At 40.4% G+C, this 27,528-nt stretch overlaps 6 protein-coding genes across 7 annotated transcripts; 3 read left to right on the top strand and 3 right to left on the bottom strand.

Moving 5' to 3' along the window:
• Positions 1-56: 56 nt before the first annotated feature.
• Positions 57-5,461, bottom strand: mrpl37 (mitochondrial ribosomal protein L37). The gene is made up of 7 exons (XM_062521020.1): positions 4,967-5,461; positions 4,437-4,620; positions 2,541-2,656; positions 1,722-1,907; positions 1,376-1,518; positions 926-1,126; positions 57-283 (listed from the first exon to the last, which is right to left on the bottom strand). The coding sequence occupies exons 1-7, from the start codon at positions 5,346-5,348 to the stop codon at positions 206-208; spliced, it is 1,290 nt and encodes a 429-aa protein (XP_062377004.1). The 5' UTR covers positions 5,349-5,461; the 3' UTR covers positions 57-205.
• An 843-nt stretch (positions 5,462-6,304) lies between these two features.
• cdcp2 (CUB domain containing protein 2) lies at positions 6,305-9,501 on the top strand. Its single transcript, XM_062551493.1, has 6 exons — positions 6,305-6,341; positions 7,026-7,373; positions 7,676-8,017; positions 8,120-8,473; positions 8,696-8,877; positions 9,158-9,501. Exons 1-6 carry the CDS (start codon positions 6,305-6,307, stop codon positions 9,467-9,469), a joined length of 1,575 nt encoding a protein of 524 aa, XP_062407477.1. The 3' UTR covers positions 9,470-9,501.
• A 250-nt stretch (positions 9,502-9,751) lies between these two features.
• tceanc2 (transcription elongation factor A (SII) N-terminal and central domain containing 2) lies at positions 9,752-13,189 on the bottom strand. The gene is made up of 4 exons (XM_062521044.1): positions 12,873-13,189; positions 12,641-12,782; positions 10,385-10,578; positions 9,752-10,122 (listed from the first exon to the last, which is right to left on the bottom strand). The coding sequence occupies exons 1-4, from the start codon at positions 12,972-12,974 to the stop codon at positions 9,934-9,936; spliced, it is 627 nt and encodes a 208-aa protein (XP_062377028.1). The 5' UTR covers positions 12,975-13,189; the 3' UTR covers positions 9,752-9,933.
• Positions 13,190-13,499: 310 nt separating this feature from the next.
• tmem59 (transmembrane protein 59) lies at positions 13,500-17,367 on the top strand. The gene is made up of 8 exons (XM_062521032.1): positions 13,500-13,714; positions 14,096-14,201; positions 14,347-14,441; positions 14,581-14,733; positions 14,828-14,900; positions 15,012-15,138; positions 15,346-15,463; positions 16,613-17,367. The coding sequence occupies exons 1-8, from the start codon at positions 13,550-13,552 to the stop codon at positions 16,763-16,765; spliced, it is 990 nt and encodes a 329-aa protein (XP_062377016.1). The 5' UTR covers positions 13,500-13,549; the 3' UTR covers positions 16,766-17,367.
• Positions 17,368-19,839: 2,472 nt separating this feature from the next.
• Positions 19,840-22,212, bottom strand: lrrc42 (leucine rich repeat containing 42). 2 transcript variants are annotated; one of them, XM_062555028.1, is made up of 7 exons: positions 21,589-22,212; positions 21,336-21,467; positions 21,125-21,243; positions 20,844-20,929; positions 20,634-20,747; positions 20,425-20,503; positions 19,840-20,346 (listed from the first exon to the last, which is right to left on the bottom strand). In XM_062555028.1, the coding sequence occupies exons 1-7, from the start codon at positions 22,038-22,040 to the stop codon at positions 20,069-20,071; spliced, it is 1,260 nt and encodes a 419-aa protein (XP_062411012.1). In that variant the 5' UTR covers positions 22,041-22,212; the 3' UTR covers positions 19,840-20,068. The 2 variants fall into 2 exon arrangements, with proteins under 2 accessions (XP_062411012.1, XP_062411003.1); XM_062555019.1 differs by having other exon boundaries at positions 21,125-21,246.
• A 260-nt stretch (positions 22,213-22,472) lies between these two features.
• On the top strand, positions 22,473-27,094 carry yipf1 (Yip1 domain family, member 1). Its single transcript, XM_062521056.1, has 10 exons — positions 22,473-22,531; positions 22,875-22,937; positions 23,028-23,185; positions 23,281-23,364; positions 23,480-23,567; positions 23,646-23,762; positions 24,181-24,347; positions 24,962-25,144; positions 25,792-25,900; positions 26,175-27,094. Exons 2-9 carry the CDS (start codon positions 22,904-22,906, stop codon positions 25,879-25,881), a joined length of 921 nt encoding a protein of 306 aa, XP_062377040.1. The 5' UTR covers positions 22,473-22,531; positions 22,875-22,903; the 3' UTR covers positions 25,882-25,900; positions 26,175-27,094.
• Positions 27,095-27,528: the final 434 nt, after the last annotated feature.

A 27,528-nucleotide genomic window follows, 5' to 3' on the forward strand; every position in this document is an offset into this window, starting at 1 on the left:
CTTTAGGCCTCATCATGCAATACAATGCAATATATCTCTTCAAAAATGACAATATGTTCTGTTTCAACTTTGAAATATGTTTTACTCAGTGGATGCCATAAACCACAACAAAGGAAATCAATGGGATGGTTTGAGCATGTGTTATAAACACATAAATAACAACAAAATATCAATGTGATGGATTGAATGCATTACTGCCCTCAGCTCACACTGCTCCATGTAGGTAGAATGCCAGGAACTTCTTGAACGTGTCAGGGTGGTACCCAGCCAGGCCAGCAGGCACCTTAGGAAAGACAGGAAGATGCATTACAAGAATTGTGGTTGCCATTTTCAGCACTGTCCCTGATTTCACATTCCCATGGATTACTATGCATCCTCTATAAGCACCGACTGCACTGCAATTGGCACAGGGACATCGGCTGCAACATTTATTGAAAGCAGACAAGGCTACATAATGTTTTCTGAGATGTGATTTCATGGTAGACCAATAGTGCAATGCAGTGATTGACAACCAAAAACTGGACAAACCAGAATCTCATGTCATTACACCAGAGGGGCATACTTTAAAAGCATCGTTACTGGCTTATCAAGGTAACTCGAGGAGCAACCACTGATCTCTAAAAGAACACTGCACTGTGCAGCTGTTGTGTCTAAAGAGACGTGTCTTTTGGAGATCAGTGGTTATTCCCTGGGTGATGAGTTACAGTACTTCTACTTATGCCGGGAAGCCAGTTACCTCACTTCATAGTGCAGCCCTCAGGATGTCTCTGTCGTTATTTTGTTGTTTGCATAGTAGGGATCTCAATATCCACTTTGTCTACACACTTCTAAATGGGCAAACTAGCAACAGGACATCTGTGATGGCTGGATAAAGCGGCCCAGGCCATAGAGAGGTTTTCAGTTAGCATGGCACTTGACTCCTTACCTGTACGACCTTCTTTCTGATCAGCGGCCGGACCTTAGCGAAGTCATAGAGGGGCTGCTCCTCTATCCACACCAAGTTCTTTACTCCGTCGTCGGCGGTCAGATCTGTGGTGTTCAACTGGAACACCACGAACTGGAAGAGTCGGCCGTTGGTGGCGACGCTCTGCAGCACCACTGGCTTCTCCAGGACCTGTGGCTCCGGCTGTAAACGGAGAACATCCCAAACATCACTCTCTTAACTCTCATCCAAGCCAGCGTGTTGTCACCACAGCCTATTGATACTCTGTCGAGTACCGAGTCTACCGACACACGCAGCTCAAATTTGTCAGATGTTGACCGACGGCCAGTTATAAGATCGACATTGCAATTAGACACCCCCGTCTGGCCAGATTACTAAAACAACAACGAACAGATCAGTGTGGTGTGTGTCCACAAAAACTGGATACCTTACCCCGTACAGGGCTCTGGCACGAGCGAGCGCGTTTCCAAAAGCAAACATGACCATCTTCGCCCGCAGCTGCTCAAGGAAGCCGTCCATCAGGTGAGTGAAGAAGAGCGTGTGAGCGTGCGGATAAGCGTAATCTTCTCGGAACCCTGTAGGGGGCGGACAAGGACACACCAAGCAAATTAAGCATCTATGTGGAAAACGCTTTCATAACCAGTAATTGTGATACTAGCTACTAGATACTATTTTTCTACATCTGAGTGTAAAAAAAATCTGTGTGAAAATCTGACTGCCATGAAAACACATCCTTTTTCAAATGGTTGTATTATCATGGGATAAGCAAGACGATTACCAGTGTCTGTCTTTATGTCGTAGACATTGGTGTTCTGGAGGTCGATTGTGGGCGCAATGGGGTAGAAGGTCTCCAAAGCACTGTCGGCTGTCCTCAGTACCTCCTCCTGGTCAGCCATGGCAGGCAAGGGGGACATGCTGTTGAGCAGCATCCCATTCAGCCCTCTCACCTGGACGAGGTCCTCACCTGCCACACACACACCGGACACGTGGGAGTTATTCACAAGCATTCAATACATGTTTTTATCCTAAGATACCTACAAATCATACTCGGGTAATAACAAAACTAGCATAGCATTGCTCATGGAACACTCCACCGTTTTTTCATACAAACTATGTTATTCCCTTAACTAAGACGAGTTGATGCATACCTCTCGCATCTCAAAGCGTGCACTCTTGGAGCCGAGTTGAAGTGCTCCCAAGTGCTATTCCACCGTACAGTATACTACAGTTATCCGCTTAAAAAAGCAAATTTTATTTTGTGTCACCATACTTGGTCGTATAACTACTTGTGTAACTGTATTTTAATAGGGAAAACATGGAGGTGTTTGGTCACTTCTAACTTCATCTCTGTTTGGATCCTAATGAATGAACTGGGCTAGCTAAGTGCTATCAAAGTTGTGCCACGCACCAGAGGTAGGTAGTGCACGCATTGAGACGTGAGAGGTATGTATCAACTCGTCTTAGTTAAGGGAATAACGTAGTTTAATATGAAAAAACGGCTGAGTGTTCCTTTAATCATTCACTGTCCAAGAGAAGCCATCCACAGCCGGTGGGACATAACCAATCCCAGTTTGACAGCTGAACAGACAGGGCCTACCTCTGTGCCACGAAGCTGCCAGCCTATAGTCCCGAGACAGCAGCCGCTCTCCCAAAGCAGGGTGTTTGAATTGCTGGAGTCTGCACAGGTGCATCAGGCTGTTTAGGAGTGTGGGACTATGGACACAAGACAACACAGTCTAAATCAACCCACCCAGTCAATGCAGCAAAACAAACATAAATTATAACAACAACAGAAACAGACAAAGGGTCTCTTTTAGTCTTGGAGGTAAAAAAAAGGGGGGGAAACCTGTCACAGCCAGCTTAACTACATTTTCATTATGCATATAACGGTTCAATTGCCTTGAGTGCATCTGTTAAATTGGATCTGGCTCAAAAGGAATCAAGATTCAAGCTGCTTCCAAGGTTCTTTGGTTGACGAAGCCAGACACCTGGTACTCTGGCAACCCAGCACAGGCCAACAGGGCCTATTGCTGAAGTGTAACCACTTAACAGGGAGCAATGGCAGATCACTTCCATTCAATTATAGCGTGGCCTTTAGGCGTGCATCCCGGTGGTCGAGGCGCTGTGCTGGGAATCAAACACTAGGGGACAGCGGTGGAGAGAGCACATAAAAGGCGGCTCTGTGTGGCGGAAAGGGCAGCTTTTCTGAGGGCAGATGAGAGATGTATCAAAGCCGCGGTGACTCTTGGCTCAGGCACTGCAGGGCTCCCTGGGGCCGGATTAATTAATAAGGGCTTTACTGAGATGGTGAAGCCCACCCCCCTCCCTCCTGCCCCCTCCCCAGCAGGCAGGATGGCTGTCCTGTCCATAACAACACTCATTAAAAATCCAGCATCACCAAACAGCGCCTGTCCACCCCCTCCTCATATCAGTCCCGCATCGTAATATTGTTACTAATGTAATTACATGTATTATAATATTGTGGTAAGATGGGGATACTATTCACTTTATATACATTGAATACTGAATAGTATACAGATATAGATATAGGAGTTAAAGTTTTTTTCTTTCAAAATGTAAGCTCAGGCAAAAGATTCTAGCCGTACACCAGAGTCACTGGAGATGGAGAGGCCAGGTCAGAACTCAAATACATATTTCCTGTTTATTGAATTGTCTGCTCATGTGTGTATTGCTGAAATGTTACCCATATTGTGAAGAAAATGATGCATGCACTGTACCCTTTTTTCCCCCATCAGGTATTCTACCACATCTATCGCCTGAATATCCAGGCACAAATGTAGAAAGATTTAAGGTCTGGCTATAAGTAATGAAAATGGCCCAAGTTGAGGGGCGGCACCAAGCATGCATTTGAAAATATCACTGCACGTAATTGGATAACACTATGACCAATGTTCACTGACTGATTCCGGACTTCGACATATCAGTGCTGCCATCGTCTGTTTAGGTCGCCTCTGGCCCGCCTATATCAGATACACTGATGTGATTGGTGCAACCTGAGTTCCAACGGCATGGGAAATGAGCATCATTACTGATGGACAGACTGACCCGCTGAGCAAATTCAAATTGTGCTCTCGCAAGAAATCTGGATTTCCAGGGTACCACATCTAATGTTTGCTCTTAAACCACCGGCCAATCTTAATTTCTAATGGTAGGACGAATAGTGTAGTAGCCCTCGCACCCAGTAGGAGGCAGAAGGTATTTAGACTCTGATACATCTGTCAGTCAACCAGTCAATCAATCAATCAATCCGTTTGATTTGCTCTCTCTATCTCTCTAAGTTGATCTATTTCTGTCATTCAAGGTAGAAGGTCATCTCATCACATCTCAGGCCTGAGCATGATCACCTGGGTCTTGAATAGGACAGCCTTTGTTTATAACACCTAACATCTAGGCTAGATCTTGCTCTTCAACAAAGAATATCACATGTGGTCATTAGCCTACATTATCTGTGACCATTTTATAATACACTTACCAGAACCTCTCTCTTGGAGGTCTTCTCTCTGTGGTGTCCCAGAAGCGGGCATGTTTGATAGCATTCTGAACTCGTTCATCCTGATTCTCGATCTGACATGCTGGATCATCAGCTAGCGCCATGATCTGAGCAGGTATTCCTTTGATTAGTTTGGATTTAGTCAGCCAGAGACTCTGTTTCACACCTGAAATAAACAGATATAAGCATAAACATCACAAAATCTGCATAATCTCTTACTTTACATGATGAGCATCATGACAGCTGTGTTTATGTCATGTCCACTTTTGTGCCGGTTATGGATGAAACGAGAGTTAGGTATTATAGGTAATATTGTTAAGTATTAGGTGAATTTGAGCATTAGGCCAGTTTAAGAACAACTTACTGTAGCCTACAACATGGGTCACCAATCTTCCACTACCACAACATAATCCAAACACAACGCAAACATTGGGGAAATAACGTTCATTCTGATGTCAAGCAAGTCACTTTAATGTCAGCCTATGAAATGGAAAAACAAACTATATAATTACCTTCCATTAGACTCGTCCTTTGATGGAACACGTAACAGGATTTATCCTTATACAGTGGCATTTCCTCAGGTGTTGGTGACTTATACTTGAAAGGGTCCTTAAAATCAGGCTTCCAGGTTGGAAAAATGGGTTTCGCCAACCCAGGAACAAAATGCATTCTCTCGGCATATGTGACCTTTTCAAGACCGCTTATTTCCACGACTTCCTTGGGTCTCTTCTTTGGAAGAGCTTTTCCGCAGACAGATGAGCTGGTAGAAAGGGGACGATGGCCATGTCGACCCGAACGAAGCACCAACAGACATGATCCTATCTCATTTGAAACACATAGGTGTTTCAACCCAGTGGTTATCGCATTGCAACGATGCACTGGCGTCTTCAGCATTTTACAGAAATTGTGCTATCCTTTTCAAACAAACAAATCTTAGCTTATGTTTCTGTCACTAGACGTGACATTACTCCGCCATGCGCGCAGACATTTTGGTTACGCATGCGTAGTTGTTTCTTGGGTTCGTAACCAACCAACACAGGGACATTTCGACTGAAGGCGCCATCTACTGGTCATAGTTATAGTTGTAAGGCCTAAATGAAAACAGTGGTAAGCTGATGCAAGTAAGATGCCTTCAGGTTTATCCCCTAAATGCATACATTAATATGTCATCTTATCATCCTATTGAGTTTAGATATATCAAAAAGAATGGCTTTAGAATAAAAGGACACTGCAGTTGAATCTTATTAACGTTTAGATCAGGCTTTCACATTGTTATAGACTTCATGTTTAGTTTTGCAGGGGACAATTCTTGTGTAAATCAAATTTTATATTGAGCTCTAAAATGTGGGGTTTAATGGGTGTATCTCAATTGCATTCGTTATTAAACTATGGCTAATTATATGGCTATATCTTCCTGACAGAAAATCCTCTGTTGTGATTAAGGCAACTGAAAGCAATATACAGTTTCTTGGTAAATTCACCAAACTTCCTGTGCCTTCACTTTAGCACATGACATTCCGACCAAGCATGTGTGTGACATGGTCATTAAAACTTTATGCCATCTCTTCCAAATGGTGTCCTGACAAGTCACCTGGGTGAATTCGATACCTCTCATTAAAGTCTAGGAAAGGCGAGGACTGGCTCACCTATCCGGTTCCTCATTCACGGTGGTGAATGAATTTTTCAGTGTTGTACCAGTTCTCCTCTCGCCCTTGGCTTCGTTACTGGGCTGTGGACTTTGACGTACTGTCGCTCCACTGCTGTCCATGTCGGCCATTGTTTTTAGAGCGTGACAGACAAAAATAGAGGACAGTTTCAAAATGACTTTAAGGATGGTCCTTCTTCATATAATGTTTGTTTTTGTTGGCAAAGCCTTCACCAAAAGAGGTAAGTGTTTATTAATTGATTAATGTGTGATTCATTTCAATGTGAACGCCCTTTTAAGCTCCATTTAGACAGCCTGTTGCATGAAGAGAGGACATTTTGTTGTGATGTACAAATCGTATCAGAGTTACATGGAAATTCTGAAAATAAAATTTAAGAATAGTGTTTTACAGTATTCTCTCATGCATACAAGTTGTCTTGTTTCACCATCTTGATAATCTTCTTTAGTGAAACATCTACAGAAATGTAGAGATGTCAGACAAAAGCAGAATGTAGAAAAGTAATAACCTGTGGATGCTAAGAATAACTATTTAGAAATATTTCCATTTTTGTTCTTGTAGACTGCACCCACATGGTTTATTTACATTAATATATTATGAAGTTGAAATATTTACTTAATTTCCTCTCCTTGTGATTGAACCCAGACTTCAACTAAAAAAATACCATGCAATAATCCAATGACTCAATGCAATTTCTTTTCACTTGTATGCAGCAATCATTTTTCAGACCAGTGTATATACTGTTGGACTGTAAACTTGTGAACACCACAATTCAACATATTGAATTGTCAAACAAAAACGAGAAGAGTGTTCTCCTCTTCATGACTTATTTCAACAGAATCAAATAAATTTCTAATAATGGGATGAAATGAAGATGTAAGTCACATTGCACATCTCTCTCCCACAGGTGTAAAATGTGGCGGTATCTTATCCGCAAGCGCAGGTAACATTTCCAGCCCCAACTTTCCTGGCGTGTACCCCTACAACATAGAATGTGTTTGGCTGATCGTGGTGTCAGAGGGCTCCTCGGTGCTTCTCACATTTCACAACTTTCAACTGGAGTACCACGCCAATTGCTCTTATGACTACATCAAAATCTACAACGGCGTCTCCGAGGATGAGGGCAACCTCCTGGGGAAGTTCTGTGGGGACGTGTCCCCTCCCCAGTTTAGTTCCTCGTGGAATGTCATGTCAATCATCTTCCACTCAGACCGTCATGTGGCTCACAGAGGATTCTCGGTGGGCTACAGGAAAGGTACATTTTAAACATCTCTTATGCCAGTGCAAAGTGCAAAGTCAGTTTATGAGCAAAGTTCTCACGTATGAACTAACGGCAGTGGCATGAGACAGCTTTTAGTTTACCTAAGCTTTGGATCTTTCTTGATATTAATTTGCAAATAGATTTTGCGTTATTAAGCTAGCTTTAGATGTGGCACTTTGCTCAACATGTCAATCAAGGCCCTGAATGCTTGCTTTCCCTTTTTGCCATTTACAGAGCTTGTCATACTTGCATCACCCTCTAGTGTGTGGTTGTTTTCTTCCTCTACCTTTCGTCAGATATGTGTGGCGGCGTTTTGACTGGTTTATCTGGGATCATCTCAAGCCCAGGTTACCCACAGGACTATAGTAATAGTGCAGACTGCTCCTGGACTGTGCATGTTTCTAACCGTAGCGTGGTTAGCTTGGTTTTCTTGGACTTCCAGCTGGAGAACAATGAGGGCTGTAACTTTGACTATGTGGCCCTTTTTGATGGCCCCACAACAAAGCACAAGCATCTGGGGAACTACTGCGGGAGTGACAGACCTCCAGACACCATCACTACCTCAAACCAACTGCTTGTTGTTTTCAAATCTGACTTCAACATCGGAGGAAGAGGATTTAAGGCATATTACTACTCAGGTAAATTGTAATAATTTGCTGCCTAATATTACGCTCTGCAATGTGATTGTGTGAAACTGACAAGTCTTTTGTTTGTTGATTTGTTTCTTTTTTTAATGAAAGCTGAATGCCAGCAAATTCTAACCTCCATCAGTGGCAACTTTACCAGTCCAAACTATCCGAGCATCTATCCAAACAACATAAACTGTCACTGGACTATTACCCTGTCTGCTGGATACAGAGTCAAGCTGTCCTTCCCAGTCATAGAGCTGGAGGATGAGAACAGCCTTACTGCCGTTTGTGATTACGACTCTGTGGCTGTATATGACGGGAGCAGTGAGTCAGACCCTTTGCTAGGCCGCTGGTGCGGCTCAGAGCAACCTCCCTCAGTACTCTCGAAGAGCAACAAACTGTTGGTGGTCCTCACCACCGACCGAAACTATGCTTTTAAGGGTTTCTTCGCCTCCTATATAGGAGGTGAGTGTCAACACAATTCCTGCACCTTCTAAAGGTAAGGTGCACTAGGTGTGTGTTGCATTTGAACGTATACTAGTATTTTGTAAAAAAAAAAAACCACACACAAAAACTACAATATAAAGTTAGTTGTGCACTCCATTCAAGGTAGTTGCTTGTGTTCATGTGTTCAAAATGGTGTTTTTCAGACAAGTGAAGATTCCCTTGTTTATTTCTTTGTCTAAGTGGTGCCCATCAACATCAGCTGCACGAGAAGTGAGTTTCAGATCCAGATCTCCCGTCTGTCTTTACCCCCTTTGGACGATGAGAGCATTTACTTGGGGAACCCTTCATGTCCGGCCCAGATCACACCAACAGCCTATAAAATACTGGCTCGCTTTGATGGCATCTGTGGAACAGCTGGTCAGGTAAAATCACTGTTTTACTGCAATGTTTTTCTTTACTTGTTTTGTGCTGATTATTATTTTTCACTGTGTTTACTCTGTAAAGCAACCTTTGGTGTTTTTAAAGGCACTATGTAACACATAAAATAAAAAAAATCTATTCAATAATAATCCCTCAGTGGATACTTTTGAAATGTATTATTTTATAGTTATCACTATAAGTATAAAATACTGATTTATTCAATATTTGCTAAAGGAATACTAGTTCTAACTATCTCGTTGGAATGGGTTACCACATTTGCAGAAACGACAGAACATCACAATGCTAGTCAACAGCCTCTACATTGACCTCTCGGATGGGAAGAAGCAAAACGTGCAAGAGTACGAGGTACAGTGCGACGCCCAGAGAAAGTTGGCTTATGTCAACATAATTTCCATCGAGGAGCGAAACCGGATGAATGAATTGGCTCGCCTCGCCCTGGAGTCAATCAGCCAGGGAGATGGCGGGAGTGGAAACAGTGAGCCACATGAAACCAGTGACATCGTCTTCATCAGCATCTGTGTGATGGCTGTTATCCTGATGCTGATTGCTATTGTTTGGCTTGTGTTGCTATGAGATCATCTGCATCTTCGTCATACAAGAGAAAAACTAAAACCTCCCTACTGATCATGAGACCATAGATTCACAGGCCTTTCCGCACTACCAGATTTTAAATGTGTTCCTTTACTCTGGTAGTTTGTTGCTAATCAGAACTGAGTTTGTCATATGGTGAAGAGCATGTCTTCATGAGACAGTTGAAGGAACTAACACAACATGCAGACTCACTCACTGAAATGTGTGACAGTCCTGAGAGATTGGATAAGCAGAGGACCAACATTCCAACTACGTTGTTGCGTCATTCAAGTTTTAATTATGTGGTGAAACAAGAATGATCACCTTTCATACCTTCAAAATGTCACTAAAAATTCATAGTAAAAAATGCATTCATTAAAAAATTAAAACATTAAAAAAAAGTTTTTCTTGTTGTCACAAGCAGCAGTATTTCCACATCTTCTTCTAATGTGTCTTCAGATGCACTGTCATTTTTTGTGGTCTTTAACAAGAATGTTTACAGAAAGTTTATTGTCCTTCACTTGAGCTCTTAAGTCAGGCTTGTGTTTCAAGGCAAAAACCAAGGCCCTCACAGTTCGTCGGTAACCAACATTAATAAGACGAACACTTTGATGGAACACTTCTCTCTCAATATTGTCCACAAGGCCATGTGATTTCTGAAAAAATAAATAAGCATGGCTTGTTACAGTAAGTGACTTACAAGATACTTCAGAAGAATTTTGATTGATCAATGTGAGTATTGATGCAAAAAGTATAAAACAACAATTCTGTGAATGACCAGTAATAAAACAAAGGAGTCCAGAACTGCTCATCTAAACACTTAAAGCTCTAGTTATGGAGTAATGTGTTTGTATGTTCCATTTTAAATCTGTATACATTATAAGACTACATAAATCTGAACACGGAAGCGGGCTATACCTCTAGTTCCATGGCTTCAGAAAGGAGCCGTCTCGCATTGTCCCGCAGCTCCTCAGTTTGTTTATCGCAGCGAACCTCTATAGAGGGCTTGTTTGCATTCTCCTCAACAAAAGTTCTCCATTTTTTATAGACCTCCTTAGCCAAAGAGCTTACTTCTGGATCTGCATTCTTTCGCGTCTTATTCACTACATGCCCTTTCAAAACAGAAACGATTAAATTGGTTAATTATGTACTCATTCATGTATGCGCATGACAAATACATAGGCCTACATGTAGGCTACAGTAGGCCTACAGTAGCATATCATGCCATGATGTGTCTGCATGTATAGTAAAGGCCCATTATATGCATGTTTGAATGGTCTTGTGGTTAGGGATCGGGCATGGAAGTGGAACCACAACCACAAGTACAAGTGGAAGACCAAAAGGTAATGAGTTTCCATGCCAGGGGACTTCACCATTGTACCCCTGCCCTGAGCAAGGCACCTTGCCCCAAGTTGCTCCTGGGTCATTCCACCTCAATTCAACAAATGCCTTCTGCTTGACCATCTCAGATTTCCTTCAAAATTTTACCACCTGAAGAGTAACCATTTAAACTGACTTAGCCAAAATATGAGATTGGTATACCTAATACATCCAGAGAAAAACGTTTTTGAACATGGTACCCCCCTTCTGATTTTTGGCACATTGGCGCCCTCATCTAAATCTGCAGCAACGTTCAGATGTCATTATCTCAAAAAGTGTTCAAGCTAAAGACTTCAAATTTTCTGGGAATAATGATTGCTACCTATAGATTCCACATATTCATTCGTAGGCCGTATGTATTGATACTGACTGTGTTTCAATCTTGTGAAATCAGAAGAAAAATGGCAGATTTTTTTTCAACCCCCACATTGGGTGCTCCATTACACAATTTGTAAACAAAATGTTTGACAAATGGTTATGTCTCTCTACAGAAGTGTTTAAGCTGTCTTTGAAAAAGTAATGAAGAGTTGTCTATATTGCTTTTTTGTTGGAAGTATTGTAACACAAAACTGAAAAATAATCAATTTGGATGATATTGTATCTCCCCATTACAGAGGTATGACACGCTATACCAATGAATTGAACACATCTCCAGAAAGAGTATGGAATGGGCTTTCAGACTGTGAAATTTCAAGATGGTATTATGGCTGCAGTTATTAAAAAACATTTTTTTAAATATTGGTCTATTACAACAATTAGTGTTGTTTTTTTGTGCTATTATTTAATGATTTCATAATCCTTGTCTTATTCCTAAGTATCAGATGTTTATGTCTCATACTGTTAAACATTTATATTTTCATTTACTTGCTGAGTGATGAACTAATAAAATATTTCCTGTATTTCCGAAATAAATTGCTGCTGTCACTATTTAATGCCACTAGATGTCACTGTTCATGGATATCGGCAATGTGTTGTTATAGTAGACCAATATTTCAAAAATAACATTTCAATAACCATAGCCATAATACCATCTTGAAATTTCACAGTCTGAAAGCCCATTTCATACTCATTCTGGAGATGTGTTCAATTCATTGGTATAGCTTGTCATACCTCTGTAATGGAGATACAATATTATCCAAATTGATTGTTTTTCAGTTTTGTGTTACAATACTTCCAACAAAAAAAGCAATATAGACACCTCTTCATTACTTTTTCAAAGACAGCTTAAACACTTCTGTAGAGAGACATAACCATTTGCCAAACATTTTGTTTACAAATTGTGTAATGGGGCACCCAATGTGGGGGTGTGAAAGAAATCTGCAATTTTTCTTCTGATTTCACAAGATTGAAACACAGTCAGTGTCAACACATACGACTTAGGAATGAATATGTGGAATCTATAGGTAGCAATCATTATTCACAGAAAATTTGAAGTCTTTAGCTTGAACACTTTTTGAGATAATGACATCTGAACTTTGCTGCAGATTTAGATGAGGGCGCCAATGTGCCAAAAATCAGAAGGGGGGTACCATGTTCAAAAATGTTTTTGTCTGGATGTATTAGGTATACCGATCTAATATTTTGGCTAAGTTAGTTAAAATGGTTACTCTTTAGATGGTAAAAGTTTGAAGCAAATCTGAGATGGTCAAGCAGAAATGTTCTCTAAAATCCGTTGAATTGAGGTGGAATGACCCTCCTGCAAGACACCTCACCAGGTGTTAACAGCAAAGAGAATGAGAGCGACTGCCAAAACGTCGTCATAGCCTATTTAATTTCGACTCCAAGCAATCTCACCTATTTGGGTGGTCCTCAGTACTTCCTTGGATGGCATCTTCTTATTGAGTTCCGTCAAAGCCATTAGCATGTTTTCTTTAGTTTGACCAGACAATTCAAGTATAGCTTTGTACCGTTCGATGTCTTCAATGACAACAACTCTCTGGTGGAATCAAACAGCAAGAATGGCATAAATACAACGACAACAGTAGATAAAGATATTAACAGTCAAAAAAACAAAACTGCAGATTACCCGAAGAGATTCAATGGTGGTTTGACGATAAACCTTTTCTCCATGCCTCATTGCCGACTTTTCAGGTGCTTTCCCAGGAGACCTGACAACAAATTTATCCATTGATCTCGCACCGGTGTAGCCAAGATTTCCGTTAATGTTAGTGTTGGTGGTGGTGTCTGAACATATCCTACACAAGTGGCAGAGCTACCGGCGTGTGCATGGAAGTGAATCTTTTATAACGTAACGTCATTAATACATAAAAGTTGTCGGATATTCCCTCGCTTCCTTTAACTATGTTAGTTGGTTAGCCGAGAACGTCTACGTCTATGTTAGCTATGTTATGCTATCAGTGCCGCGCCGATTTCCAAAAAGGACATGTTCGGTAGAGTCGTGCATATTGTTTTCACATGCGCATCATATTATATACATTTTTCAGGAGTTGAATGTATGTGTTACAGATTGCATGGAATTGACTATTGCATGGCTGGCAATAAAACATGGTGAATACTATAGTATAATTGTTGCGATACACAACGTAGCACATTTTTAAGTAGATGTTGCATGGCCTGAAAGTGGGAAACAAGCTCACGTGCGAACATGCCAAATAGGGTGTCATATCTCGCGAGACCCAACAAACAAAAGTGTATCGCTCAAGGAAGTGTGAACCTGTCGTAGTTAGCTATTTTGCTAGAGAAATGGACGCGATAGGTCCTTACAGAATAATGTTGGGACTGCTTTTAACTTGCAGTTACACATTGGCAGCGACTGTATCGTCCGATGCATTCGACGGAGCATTGGGAAACACCGCCTCTTGCCACAAAACATGTCAGATGACCTATAGTTTGCATACTTATCCACGGGTGTGTATCATCAACAATGCTAACTGTTAGCTGTCTAGCTACAATAACCATCAGTCTATTCTACCTAGGTTCATAAACGTTTGCTGTAGTTTCATCATAATTGCATCATGATTCACTGAAAATCGACTGAATCGACAATGTTATGCGTGATTATTTGTTGAGTTGTATATTGTTATTTTGCGGCTTCAGATGTCATATTTAAGCTCCCTTATCATGTAAACATGAAGGATAATGATGACAATGGTGGTGTCGGGCCGACGAACAGGGAAGCGGTCTCCATGTTTTATCTTCCTGTTGCTGACAGCCTTTAAAACGCGATTGTATTCTTGCATGGAGAGCGCAGTTGTGAGTAATGCACTACTGTTTGCCTTTATTTTGCAGGAGGAGGAACTATATGCCTGCCAGAGAGGATGTCGTCTGTTTTCCATTTGTCAGTTTGTCGGAGACACTGAAGACCTCAATCAAACTAAATCAGAATGCGAATCTGGTGAGATCATTCCTCCAATTCAAGCCTTTCATACCTTTCACTCCTTCCATCTTACATACGTTCAGTGTATTATTGTATAGGCAGTGCTTGTTTATTGTAAGGACTGTGCCATGGTTTGAATTGTTTGTTTTTCTAATCTACATAGCTTGTCATGAGGCATATTCCCAGGCTGATGAACAGTATGCCTGCAATCTCGGATGTCAGAGCCAACTTCCTTTTGCTAAGCTTAGGCAAGAACAGGTGAGCTCCTAACTCATGCACCTGTGTGTTAATGGAAGAATGTGAAAGCATGCCATAGTCCATGTTTTTTGGTCAGTCATTGATTTTTACATGATTGTCACATATTTGACCACATATACATTGCTGCCTTGCTTTGCAGCTTTCATCCATGATGCCACGGATCCATCTACTCTACCCACTGACCTTAGTGAGAGGATTCTGGGATGACGTGATGAGCCAGGCTCATAACTTTATCATGTCTTCCTGGACATTCTACCTCCAAGCAGATGATGGAAAAGTAATTATTTTCCAGGTAATCGTACATTTCAGATTTGCTCAAACTGTGTAGGGTAAGGTTTTGGCTGTTAACTTAAGCTGGTTCTGATACTTTGTCTTCAATTCTACAGTCTGAGCCACAAGTTCAGTTTGTCCCTCAGCTCGAGTACCAGATGGAGGAGGAGGATGTACCACAGAACTCCTGTATGTTCCTCTTATAAAGATGTTTAATATAGATGGATAGACTTAAATGTCCAAGAACCTTTCTGCTAGTCTACATGGTATTTTAAATGTAAAATATTTTCATTGTCGCAGACCAAGGACAGAGTAACCCTGTTTACAAAGACTACCATCGCAGCTACATTCAGGAGAGAGATAGAGATATGTTTGTGGACAGACGCAACAGCGAGGATCAGTCTAGCCTGTTTGGCTGCCTGTCAAGGTTGGTGTGCAGCGACCTTTCAAATGCACATTTTTTTTCCTTCACGAAAAAGGAGGAAATGTAAACGCCCACAGTGATTGAACTACTTTCTTGTTTATGTGAACACAGATGAGATGTTATAATTTCAGATCTTATAATAGTTACAGATGTTAAATAAGATTCTAATTCCTTATGTTTGCTTTGAAATGATTACTTCTTTGACGGCAGGAACCCATGGCTTCCAGGCTGGATTCTGACGACTACTCTGGTTCTGTCAGTCCTGGTTCTGATTTGGATCTGCTGTGCCACAGTGGCTACTGCTGTTGACCAGTATGTCCCTGCTGAGGTTAGTCCATCATCACAAGACCTAGATGACTATTGTTGATCACATCTACAACAAACAACATTTTAGGGGGGTCTAAAGTCTAACATTTATCTGTATGACACTATTTTTACGGTCATCATTTCCATTCTTCGGTGGCATAGATTGAAGTCGTTCTGTATTATAGTTATTTCTCTCAAAGACAGATATAACAATGTAGTAAAACTCCAAACAGGATCAATTTGGAACTGAGAACCGGTATAAACTTAAAGGGATATTCCGCCATTTTTGGAAATACGCTCATTTTCCACCTCCCCTCGAGCAAAACAATCGATATTTACCTTGTTCCCGTTCATCCAGCCATTCTGTGAGTCTGGCGATACAACTTTTAGCTTCAGCCTAGCATAGATCATTTAATCGGATTAGACCATTAGCTTCTCGCCTGCTAGCTTCATGTTTAAAAGTGACTAAGATTTCTGGTAATTTTCCCATTTAAAACGTGTCTCCTCTCAAGTTAGAAAGTGCAATAAGACCAACTGAAAATGAAACCTGCCGTTTTTCTAGGCTGATTTGACATGGAACTACACTCTCATCTGGCGTAATAATCAAGGCAACTTGCAAACGTACCATAGGCGCAGTGATATCGTACGCAGCATCTGAAAATAGTCCGCATAGACAACAAGCAGTAGTAGTGCCAGTAGTTTGCAAGTTGCCTTGATTATTACGCCAGATGAGAGTGTAGTTCCATGTCAAATCAGCCTAGAAATGCGCCAGGTTTCATTTTCAGTTGGTCTTATTGCACTTTCTAACTTGAGAGGAGGCACGTTTTAAATGGGAAAATTACCAGAAATCTTAGTCACTTGAAAATGTAACAACAGTTTAACAGTATGATCATGAACAACATCTCTAAATTGCAATTGTTTGCAGTATAGACAGTTTTGTCAAAGCCACCGTGCTGTTGTTGGTGGTGTATAAGGCTGACGTTTGTACAGGTGTACTATGTAGGCTTGTTAGCTGGGTAAGTTTTGACATAAACTGCCTCATTCATAGGTTTTTGTGTTGGGGTTTGACGTGTGGACAATTGGGGTTAATTTAGTTTGAGAAACTGATTTCAGAGATTAATTGAAATCAAAATCAAGATTTAACTGAACGTTTTTGTGTCTTTTGTCGTAGAAACTAAGCATCTATGGGGATATGGAGTTCATGAAAGACCAGAAGCTCACACCATACTCACCATCCTCTTTAGTGATCCTCACCTCTAATGGAGAAGAGATGGAGGCGGGCCCGCTGCCATCCAAAGTCAACCTCGATCAGTCCAATATCTAGGAAAGGCAGCATCATTTTCTGACAAATATTTGATAGGGTGGTATTTTAAAAAAGACAAAAATGAGCCCTATGGTGTTGGTCTTATTCTTAAGCAGTTTACATTTTCACTTGAAATTGCGTTGATGAATTCTAGCACATTTTCTATGACTTTCTCCTAAGCGTTTGAACTGCTCTAAGCAATGGTACGGGGAAGATAATTGTATCTGTATATTGGCATGATTGAAGCATTACACTGTCAATGATAGCCCTGTTTCACCAAGTTTTTTTTAAATCGCTTTACTTCTTTTTCAGGGGAGGTCTTAAAGATCCATTTAGAAACTGTTTTTTTTCCTGGATTAATATTGGTGTGTTAACTGCAGTTTCTGTCCAAGAGGTGTTGTAGTTAATAGTGAGTTCCATATGGATTAACTCATGCTAAACCCATTCCCTGGTCTTAGGTGGTGTGTCTGTTGTAAGGGATGACCCATGCACAGAGTGGGGTATATTGAGCTTCATGAGGAAATGTATAAACAGTAGCTAGCCCACCGTGTGATTACTGTTTCACATAAGAATGGATGTTTGTAATTAAACTATGTGTCTCCCAAATAAAATTCTTTAAAATAGCTGGTGTACTGATACTATTATGCCTGCAATCTTTCTTGCTGTCCCTGTGATGTCAAGGGACGTGCTGTCATATCAAGGGCTTGCTGATATATAAGAAGACATTCTTTGTTTACGTTTCTCTGTGGGCATGTCTAAGACAGCACTGGCAGGACTATGATTTATCTACAGGATGGTTACTAGGTGACTGTCTGCAATCACAACATAGACTTGCATATTGATAACAGAACAGATACTCCTTAGTCATGAGGGAAGGCTGACGACCTCTGAAAAATGAAAGATGAAATCCAGTCGGACTTATCCGCAGGTGAGATACTGACGTTTTATATCATATTCTCTTTGATAATGTTGATCGTGTAACCATTGAGCAACACTTTTGAACATGAATGGATGCAGCACTCACCCCTGTCTCATCTCCAGAGGCGTGAAGCTCACCGGTCAGTTAGACCCACTGAGGCACTTGAGGAAGGTAAGATCTCTCTGGTCAGAAATATGTACTGTACTTAATTTGTATGTAATTCAATGAAAACACCAGCCCCCCCCAAAAAATACCTGGGATTCATTCAAGACATGCCCATTATCCTAAGGAGAAAAGCTATTTCATTGTCTTATACTGAATTGTTATTTGGCTAGGACAATCACCATATGATACAGGAACTGTCATTCAAGGCGCCCAAATACTTTCATAAGCAGGAAACTGAAGTCCTAGTCAACTAAGAATTGGAGAATTGCCAGGGGGAATAAAACCCTAAAATTACCAAAGAAATGAGAAAACTAGCACAGGACATCAGCCTCAGCTAACATTGTTTTTTGATTCCTTCCAGACTGCTGTGGGGAGTGCTGCAGCTGTAGTTGTTGCAGCAGGAGAGCTGTCTGTGTGTCCACCCTGGTGCTGACTGGCCTAGCGCTGACCGCCACAGGTGTCGCCGTTGCCTTGCTCTTTGGCATCCCCAAACTGCCTCCCGGTGAGACACCAATAAAAACTGAGATCTGATCCATGTGCTCTTGTTGTATTACGAAGTACACATAAGTACACATGCTGAAAAAAACAATTAAGAATAACGGTCCACTTATTCATTCAAATAAACAGACCATTAGAATATATAGATTCAACTTAATATTGGCACAAAGTGTTGGCTTAGAAATTCATTTGTCTTGTAAAACTAGTCTCAGTTTCAAAGACACCAAAAAAGTGTTGCAATATGTGTATAGTGGAAGGTCTATGAACTGATTTACATCATAAATATTTTCCTTGATAAGACCTAGTCCTTAGGTGCTTATTTTCTCTCTCTCACTCACTCACACACACACACACACACACACACACACACACACTTCCATCCCCTGGGTATAGATTCTTATAGGTGAATACTTATGTCAATGGAATGAGAGTGAATGAACTGTGTCTATGTACATGTATTTTCACATTGAGGCTCTAGGACTGAGATGCTCCTGTGTTCAGGTATTCATATTTTGTATTGTCCTGAAAATTGTTTTCAGTTAATCGTGAGTGCAAGACCCGTCAGAATGGATCAGGCTTTCTCTGTGATGATCGAATCACCTGTCTGCCACCTTCACTCCTTTGTGATGGGGTTCATAACTGCCCCCGTGGGGCAGATGAGAGCAGACACATGTGCAGTTACGTTCATAACTTCTCATATCTATGACTGTTCATCAAATAAGCGTGACATTTTTAACAAAAACACACTCTGCACACAGCCAGAGCCGTCTCTATATCCGACTATGCACACAGCTAGCTATTATACTGTCCACTTAAAAAGTTGAATCTAATCTAATCTAATCTACTGTCCACTTCTGTTTCAGGTGATCTGCCCAACAACCTCCCAAGCAACCTTGTGTTCCGATGTGGAAACTCAAACTTCTGGATTTTTGTAGATAAAAAGTGTAACCAGATAAATGACTGTGGGGATTGCTCAGATGAGATTGGCATCTGTGAGTATGAAATCCCATAAACATTAAATGTACTTATAGACTTACAGCTATATTCAGAATTATATTAGTCATTTATTATTTTGCATATTTTCTATGGACTCTGAAATTGTAACGGTCATCTACATTACAAATACTTTCACGTACACGTTTCTCAGATGCAGATTGCCCACCCTGTGGATCACAGTGGTGGACATGCACCCCAGTAGAGTTCCAATATTGCTTGTGTGTCCCTCGCTCCTTGTGTAAAGATGGCAGGCAGAACTGCTACGACTGGTCAGATGAGTATGTGTGCTCAGGTGGCTAATAACCTCCACATAACCTCACATAGAGAGATGTCTGTAGTGTGAGGTGACATTATCAAGGATCATGTATCCTCCATCATCATTATTGTCAATCACCAACACATTTTACAAAGTGAATTGTGAAAGCATTCAATAGTAAAATATCATATTATGTACTGTACATGTAGGACAATTACATAGACTAGAGAAAGCACACAGCAGCATAACAAATTTATTTTTTATTGTTTGTAATTTCTATTGTGTTTTCTTTCAAATTTGACATACATTTTATAACTTTAAGTGGTTGTTAACTTATTTGGAGCATGTTAATGAGATAATGAAAGTTATTATGATAAAACAGAAATTCAACTGTATGTAATTGTAATATAATCTGCTCTGTTACTAATAAAAAAAATCTTAGCTCTGAAATTGAACTACAACGCCTTGTAAAAGTTCACTTATGGAGGTATTAGTAGCTGTTCAATAAGTCCAAGTCTTCAGCAGAAAATGAGGACACAGACTGGCGCTTTGAACTCTTACTGCTCACAGCTGCCTTTTCATTCTCCATGGACAGTTTTCTTTTCGTGCCTTTTTGTGCTGGCATGTCTGTTTTGCTGTCCGCATCCACAGCGATGTCTCCTTGCAGTGCAGGTCTGTAGAACTGCAGCCTCAAAATCACATCATCGGACTTGTTGCATACCACGGGAGTGGAATTCAGAGTCTCTCGCACAAACCTCTCCCTCCCATCTAGAAGAGATTCCATGGATTATTAACTATTAACAACATCATCTTGGTTCCGTAACTAAAGTAGTATGTGATACTTACAAAAACGAAGAGCATTTGTCCTTGGTTTAATATCTTTCTCTGGCAATTTAGCACCATTCACTTCCCACTGGTTTACGACCTATAAATGAAATGAATGAACCCACAACATGCACGGACGACAACAGTCTATCATTGTACACAACTTAATCCTTACATAACAAATTGATCAGTGTGCAGAAAAGAAATGTCTAATAGATTTTCTGATTTACCTCCTGTGCCCAGCCCTCTGTTTTACAGCAGGAGTGATTAAATACTGCCACAGGACTATCCGAGGGAACCAGTCTCATTTTACTCCACAGGAGCTTATTCAAGGACATTCCTGCCTGAGAAAGAATTATCATGAATTATATTATGCTAACATTCTGGGTTGCAGCAATGTTCAACTGAATGCCAAATGACTGTAGTTTGTTTTTCTTTACCTTGATAAGCGTTTCTGACAAGTCAAGGCCTTGCAATTTCCGAAAGCAAGCCAAGTATCCCACTGCCCTTTCAGAGATAGGATTGTCTACACAGAGAGAAAGCAAAATATTTCACATAGATGTAGTCTGTCTAAGCCTATGTCTTTGCGCTCTGATGAAAACAGGTATCCAGCATCATTAAGCCCAATGGAGGAATTGTCTGGAAGTCACCTGAAAAACTGGGCTACCACAGTGAGTGAAGCAATGAGGTTACATGAAAGCAAATGTTGGAGGCTACTTACAGCTCAGGTCCAGAAGTTTGAGATTTTGAAGCCCCCTCTTCATCACTCTAACTGGTGCAGTTAGTTTCTGAAGGCCAGGGTCTGACAGACAGTTTGCTCCCAATGACAACTGGGAGAGACTGCTACAAAAAAATAATATGAATAATGAAATAATTAAAAAAGAACTTTGAATAAGAAAATCGTCTCAAACAGGAAGTGGGGGAGGTTATACCTGCCCAATTGATCAGATGTCAAATGTTCAAAGATTTCATGGCCATCTCCCAACTTGCATCCATGAAGGTCTAAGCAATGTAGACTTTGAAATATCTTGATTTCATCCAACTTTTCAGACAACAAAGAAAACCTTTAACATTAAAAAAAAAAAAAAGGGGGGGGGGGGGGTATGAACAAGCATTAGGTCTCGAGCCTTTCAAATTAAGGTTACAACTGTCCAACAGCAAAAAGTGATACTAAAACTAACCTACCTGTTTCTCAAACACAATGACCTAAGCACAAGATCCCCATAGGCTTCACAAAACACCTGCAGAGCCCTTAGCCCAGTCTCCGAATTTGAGAATTTTTGCTTTTCTTCAGCAGCTGCAAATAGTCTGTCAGCCATTTGTTCAGGGAAACCAACGAGAGATTCGATGTGTTGGACGTTATCAGCAATATAAAGCAAGCAGGTGTTAAATAAAGATTTGGCAGTATATCGTAAACTGCCTTCACTGTTGTACGTGAAAACGAAGTGATCTTTCCTCTTAGAGCAAGAGGCAGTTACATTGTCTATACACAGTTGAACAGAAAAGTCCTTCTCAAATAGTCTTGTAGGTTTCCTTTTTACAGGTGGATATCCAGCCTCACGAGCATTGTTTACACAGTGCAGTTCACCTTTCTCTCTAACATAAATGGTCCCATCGTGTTCAACATTTGAATACATGTTAAAGTAGCCCAATGTAGGCCTAGCCTATAAACTGGAATAACCTGCCGCGTTTACCCAAATCTGCATTAGCAGTAGACCGACAACTATAAGTTGTACATTTTTGGAAAACCTTCCTTTGCCTTCTCAGTTTCAAACTATTCGTCCATAACAGAAATTCAATTTGCACGAGTTTGGGTTTCTCCCCGAAGACTAAATCAAAATAAAGGTCGCGTTGGGGAGACAATGATTTTCCCCGCTATGCATCATGAAAAACACTCGACGATACAGACATGTCTAGTGTAATAACACTATTAGGGGTTTCCTTTCACTTGTAACAAAGATTCTTAACAACTTTTTCAACCGTCTCTGCTTGTGAATAATTATAATACACTGTTAAACCTGAACCTTTATTGTGATAGATACGTGGACTTATCGGATGTGACGTGTATTGTTGTTAACTGCTCTGCTACTACAGAGGTTTGAAGTGGACCATTCGTCTACACTTTCAGGTGGTTTAATTTACCATTAATTTCAATAAAACGGTGTCGCTTGTCACTATTGAATGGTTAACCAATGTAAGGAGTCGCATTATTAGATGGTGATTTACTGTGTCGTACTTGAGCTTCTACAAAGTCTTTTTAAAGCTCAAGTGTCTCTGGCTTCTAGCAGCTAGTCTAAACTTCCCTAGCATAACGTTAGCTAACGTTAACATTTGGCAAAACTTTTGTAGCTTTGGTTCTTGTCATCAGACACTCATGCTTGTTGTATGCACCAATCATGTGTAAAACAGTAGGTGTAACATGTAAAATGGGTAATAAGTAGCATTACTGTCATTTGGCCTTCTCCCAACAGTACCCAGCCATTTCTCCTTGGTGATCTAAATGGCGAACAATGATTTCTTGCTTCAATTTCAAGGTTAGTTCCTCAGCTCACCCTAAGGTACGAATGATTAGATAGTGTGCATATCCCATATTCACTTCACTGATCTGACATCTTGTTTCTTAGAATTTGATGAGGATGGGACTCTCTCTGGTAATACCAAGGATTCGACATCTGTTGACATGGATGATATGGTGAAATCTCAAAAGCAAAACAAAACCACAGGACCTACTCCTTTTGGGGTGGAGAATGATGAACTTGACACAGACGATGACAAAGCAGAGGTGAGAAGAATGCAGACAAAAACTCTGAAATGACTAAACACAGTGAGTGTGCGGGACCCCTTTTAAAAAATACTTTGAAATGTGGTGTTTTTCAGCTGCTTTCCAATGGAAAGTCTAAAAATGCGCCTTTCTGGACATTTGAATACTACCAAATGTTTTTTGATGTGGACACACAAGAGGTAAGCTGTTCCATGGAGGCTTGTTCAAGATTGTTATCCAGGTCTGCCACAGCAATACCTCACTTTCATATGCCTGGACTCGTTTGTACATTTACTGTGGATTTTCTGTAATCAGGTGAAGGAGAGAATATTTGGATCAGTGCTGCCATGGCGGGGGAAAAACTTTGTCCGTCTACATATACGCAGTAATCCTGATCTTTATGGTGAGTAGAAGTGTTAGTTTGATTATTGATGGTTCATAATAGCATATAAGTCGTAAAGGCTCATTTCTGTGCTTTTAGGACCCTTTTGGATTTGTGCTACCCTTGTGTTTGCCATTGCCATAAGTGGTAACATATCCACCTTTCTGAAGCACCATGGTAATCCACAGTATAAATATGTACCTGAGTTTCGGAAAGGTAAGTGTGAAGTATCTTCAATAGCCTCTGGGTGCTGTGTTGCTTTGTTGGAAATGTGCATTTTCTTTTTTCTTATTAAATGCCTTCATTTTGACAAGGGAGATCATACATTCAAAACAAAATAGTCACAAACAAACATAAGCAGGTCTACTTATCAATTAACACAACATGAGAACATCTCTAGTAACATGGCACCTCAATGCTTAGATAATATTTTAACGTTACCATTTTGCTGGGGTGATGTGGTCAGGTGAGGCTTGAAAATTCCCTACCTCCCAAGTGGGAGAATGAAGGAAAACACTTGAGTACCACTGTTGTAACCACATTTTAATAATTTTGTTGTAATGACGCATAAGCAGTTTTTACATAAACATAATAACGTGAACATAAACTTAAAAATGTATATTTTTTTATCCAGTTACCATGGCAGCCACAGCCATCTATACCTATGCCTGGCTTGTTCCATTGGCCCTCTGGGGTTTTCTCACATGGCGCAACAGCAAAGTGGTGAACTCTGTGACCTATTCCTTTCTGGAGATCGTCTGTGTCTACGGTTATTCTCTGTCTATCTACATACCAGCTGTGGTATGTATGACTAAAGCAATATTATGTAGCAATTATACATATCATAACTGCCTCAATATTTTTGATGGAGAATGGCGTCTCTGTCATTGCAACTGTGTACCTGGAATGCCTGTAGATGTGCCTGGAATGTATTGAGGCTTTTCCACTGCATGGTATCAGCTCAACTCGACTCGCTTTTTTTGGTTTTCCATTAACAAAAACTGGTACCTGGTACTATTCTTTTGTATCACCTCTCTTGAGGTTCAAAGCAAGCTGAGCCGGTACCAGAAGGTGACGTTAATGACATTACAGTTGTTTTCTTCAGCGATGCTATGGCAGTCAGCTAGCTTATGGGGATACTTTATTGCAGTGGAAAACGAACACCCGGTACGGTACCAAAATCGAGTCGAGTTGAGATGATCATGCAATGGAAAAGCCCCATTTGTGGCTTTAGGGAGCTGCAGATAAAAAGCTGTCAGTTTTAATTATAATCTAATCTGACCCCAGGTTTGTATATCAGAATGTGATTATGAATTATGAAGGGTATTTACTTTTCAAACCCGTTTAATTATGTGGTGAGTCTTCAAATATGTGAATATATGACATATTTTAACTAAATCTTATGGGTGTATCAGGTGCTGTGGATCATACCAAATGAAGGGGTCAGGTGGTTCTCCATTGTTGCAGCTCTCTGTCTCTCTGGATCAGTTCTAGTGATGACCTTTTGGCCTGCCATTCGAGATGACCACCGCCGAGTCGCCATTGCAATTATCGTGACTATTGTGGCTCTCCACGTCCTTCTAGCAGTGGGTTGCAAGGTAAAAATCTCGTTTGACAAAAAAATTCAGACATACTCAACTATTAGCTATGGCTTATACATTGATTTTGCAAAATGTCTTCAGCTAGGATGTCAACATACAAGGGCAGTTAATATGGTTTTATTTTTTTTAACTTGCATTGTCCTGCGGCTTATACACAATGCGGCTAATAAGCAGGAAATTACTGTATGTGTTGTAACAAATAAACTCACATTTACATACTCACCGGTAGTATTGCTTTCATATTGGAGCAATCCGCCAAAATTAAGTTGTTTTATATTTTAAGTTTAAATTTCAAGGCCTGTTTTAAGTGACCGCAATCACATAGTCCACTGAGGCCAGTTGGCTTGTTGTGGCCACACGATGCTTGCATTTTGGTGCTTAGCGCTTGTGCGTGAAAGGATTATCCCAGATAGGTGTCAAATTATACCTTCCGTGAAGACAGGTATACTGTTATAGGCGGGAACACTGACCGATATTGTTGACTGACGTGGAAATGGCCCAGTTTGTCCCCTACCTAGATTTAATGGGCTACTATCATGTCCACTTGGATATCAGATGTCAGTGATTAGATTGATTTAATTAGTGATCTGTGTGGTGGTGAAGAAATAAAATAAACCTGATATTTATATTATGTCTTCCCTCAGGCATATTTCTTTAGCACACGGGAGTATGACAACACTTCCATCATGGGGCAGAAGGAAGACATCAAGACAGTGGCAACTAAGACACCTTAAATGTCAAATTCTGCCTGAGGTAAACAGTGTTTAGGAGATTAAACTTCACTTCAAAGCTCCATAGCTCTTGCAACTTCTCTGAAGTAATGGAAATCTTTTCCCCTTAGACCGAGTTTTTCCTTTAATTTATTAAATTCATGTTGGTGTGACATCTAATATTACACTTGCTGATTTCCTTTTGTCTTGTGATGATATGTAATTATCTTGGTGTCTTGACATGCTAACACTTGAGATGAGACTTCCTCGACATGATTTCTCCTTCCAAAGCAAGTGTTATTCTTCTTTAATTGCAGGTTCTCCAGTTGCCTTATTACTAAGAATCAGGTTGCCGTGGTGATGAAGTCATTGTCGTCTGGATTTCATGCATACTCAGTGTCCTTGTTGAGCTTTGTCCGAACAGCCATTATTTGAGTGCTGGTAAGACTCTACATTTGAGTGGACATGGCTAACAGAAGCACTACATTTTCAACGGCATTAATTGTTACTGAACAACCTGTTTTATAGCAGGATGTGTCATTTGTTGTGCATAGTTCGGTTTCAAAATATTTGTGATTACTGAACTTGATGGGTTCCTGGAGTAGGACATTCCGATTCTGCCATTCATTCTTTTTAAATATAACTTTTAATGGGTAGGCCACTGTATTTATACTTTGAGCCAAGGTAACAAACTATCAGTATAGAGATTGGTTGAAGTTGCAGATCATTGTAAAAAAAATATGCATGGGTTAGGAACTGGTATGTCACTGTTTGGGTGTTGAGGATCACATCCATATCATGTAAAACTTCAGGGCCCAGTTTTTCAAAAGTAGTCTAGTGGGATTTTGGATCATGTATTAGATCAAATTTTAGAAATAGGATTTAAAGCTCTGGTAAATGGGATTTGGTAATACTGAAATTCAGCATTTGGATCACAGTGATCCAATCCAATGTTCCTTTAAAAAACGTTTCCTTATCATGGCATAAAAGATGGATCAGGTGATCCTGGATAGCAAAACATAGGATTCCCCCAAAAAACTGGGCCCAGAAGATTAATGGTATTAATGGTAAACTAAGATTTTAAATATGTCTGGGCAGACTTTACCCTGCCTCGGTACTTTCACAAGCAAAATCATCAGCCAAAACTTAGATGTACAGTTTTTTTTTTAAAGATATTTACATTTTAATCCCTAATTTTGAATTTGAATAAAGATTTGTTACTGTATTACAAAATGTCTCTCCTCTTGTCATTGATGACTATACAAAACTGACGTTTATGTGCTCATTTAGAATAAGGTAATACTAAATAATGTGCATTTACACAGACCGCTTCCTTTGACACCTCGGTCCTACTGAAAGTGGCCGTCTTATATCTCTACAATGCTCGATTCCAGGAATACCTGTTTCTAAGCTTCAGTTTACAGTAAAAACTTTCTTGTAACAACATGCGCATGATTCACTGTAAGCTTTAGTCTCTTTAAATAAACCTGCCTAAACAAATGTAATTTTACTCCAGTACCGTTGCCTCTATAGGATGGTTTAAAAATTTAAAGGAATGAATGTAACGGCATTATCTAGAGGGCCTAGTGAGCTGAGGTGTTTGTTCCTAGGACACCCGTCTGTCTAATCTGGGTTGAAGGGGTGAGGCTGTAGATACAATGGCTTTATCGT

This window comes from Sardina pilchardus, chromosome 2 (assembly GCF_963854185.1).
Source record: "Sardina pilchardus chromosome 2, fSarPil1.1, whole genome shotgun sequence".
Lineage (NCBI taxonomy): Eukaryota > Metazoa > Chordata > Actinopteri > Clupeiformes > Clupeidae > Sardina > Sardina pilchardus.

What these genes read in the sequence shown, in the direction of transcription:
- mrpl37 (XM_062521020.1), bottom strand. Translation starts at nt 5,348, where the DNA reads ATGCTGAAGACGCCAGTGCATCGTTGCAATGCGATAACCACTGGGTTG. An exon ending in AAGGACGAGTCTAATGGAAG is followed by an intron (nt 4,621 to 4,966) that starts GTAATTATATAG and finishes TGTTTATTTCAG; the next exon opens with GTGTGAAACAGAGTCTCTGG. An exon ending in CGACATAAAGACAGACACTG is followed by an intron (nt 1,519 to 1,721) that starts GTAATCGTCTTG and finishes CGCCCCCTACAG; the next exon opens with GGTTCCGAGAAGATTACGCT.
- tmem59 (XM_062521032.1), top strand. Translation starts at nt 13,550, where the DNA reads ATGGACGCGATAGGTCCTTACAGAATAATGTTGGGACTGCTTTTAACT. An exon ending in GTTTGCATACTTATCCACGG is followed by an intron (nt 13,715 to 14,095) that starts GTGTGTATCATC and finishes TTTATTTTGCAG; the next exon opens with GAGGAGGAACTATATGCCTG. An exon ending in TAAATCAGAATGCGAATCTG is followed by an intron (nt 14,202 to 14,346) that starts GTGAGATCATTC and finishes TAATCTACATAG; the next exon opens with CTTGTCATGAGGCATATTCC.
- lrrc42 (XM_062555019.1), bottom strand. Translation starts at nt 22,040, where the DNA reads ATGTATTCAAATGTTGAACACGATGGGACCATTTATGTTAGAGAGAAA. An exon ending in TCATTGTGTTTGAGAAACAG is followed by an intron (nt 21,468 to 21,588) that starts GTAGGTTAGTTT and finishes TTAATGTTAAAG; the next exon opens with GTTTTCTTTGTTGTCTGAAA. An exon ending in CAAACTTCTGGACCTGAGCT is followed by an intron (nt 20,930 to 21,124) that starts GTAAGTAGCCTC and finishes CTCTCTGTGTAG; the next exon opens with ACAATCCTATCTCTGAAAGG.
- yipf1 (XM_062521056.1), top strand. Translation starts at nt 22,904, where the DNA reads ATGGCGAACAATGATTTCTTGCTTCAATTTCAAG. An exon ending in CAGTAATCCTGATCTTTATG is followed by an intron (nt 23,568 to 23,645) that starts GTGAGTAGAAGT and finishes CTGTGCTTTTAG; the next exon opens with GACCCTTTTGGATTTGTGCT. An exon ending in TGTACCTGAGTTTCGGAAAG is followed by an intron (nt 23,763 to 24,180) that starts GTAAGTGTGAAG and finishes TTTTTTATCCAG; the next exon opens with TTACCATGGCAGCCACAGCC.
- cdcp2 (XM_062551493.1), top strand. Translation starts at nt 6,305, where the DNA reads ATGTTTGTTTTTGTTGGCAAAGCCTTCACCAAAAGAG. An exon ending in CAAAGCCTTCACCAAAAGAG is followed by an intron (nt 6,342 to 7,025) that starts GTAAGTGTTTAT and finishes TCTCTCCCACAG; the next exon opens with GTGTAAAATGTGGCGGTATC. An exon ending in TAAGGCATATTACTACTCAG is followed by an intron (nt 8,018 to 8,119) that starts GTAAATTGTAAT and finishes TTTTAATGAAAG; the next exon opens with CTGAATGCCAGCAAATTCTA.
- tceanc2 (XM_062521044.1), bottom strand. Translation starts at nt 12,974, where the DNA reads ATGGATAAATTTGTTGTCAGGTCTCCTGGGAAAGCACCTGAAAAGTCG. An exon ending in ACTGAGGACCACCCAAATAG is followed by an intron (nt 10,579 to 12,640) that starts GTGAGATTGCTT and finishes CTGTTTTGAAAG; the next exon opens with GGCATGTAGTGAATAAGACG. An exon ending in CTGAAGCCATGGAACTAGAG is followed by an intron (nt 10,123 to 10,384) that starts GTATAGCCCGCT and finishes TTATTTTTTCAG; the next exon opens with AAATCACATGGCCTTGTGGA.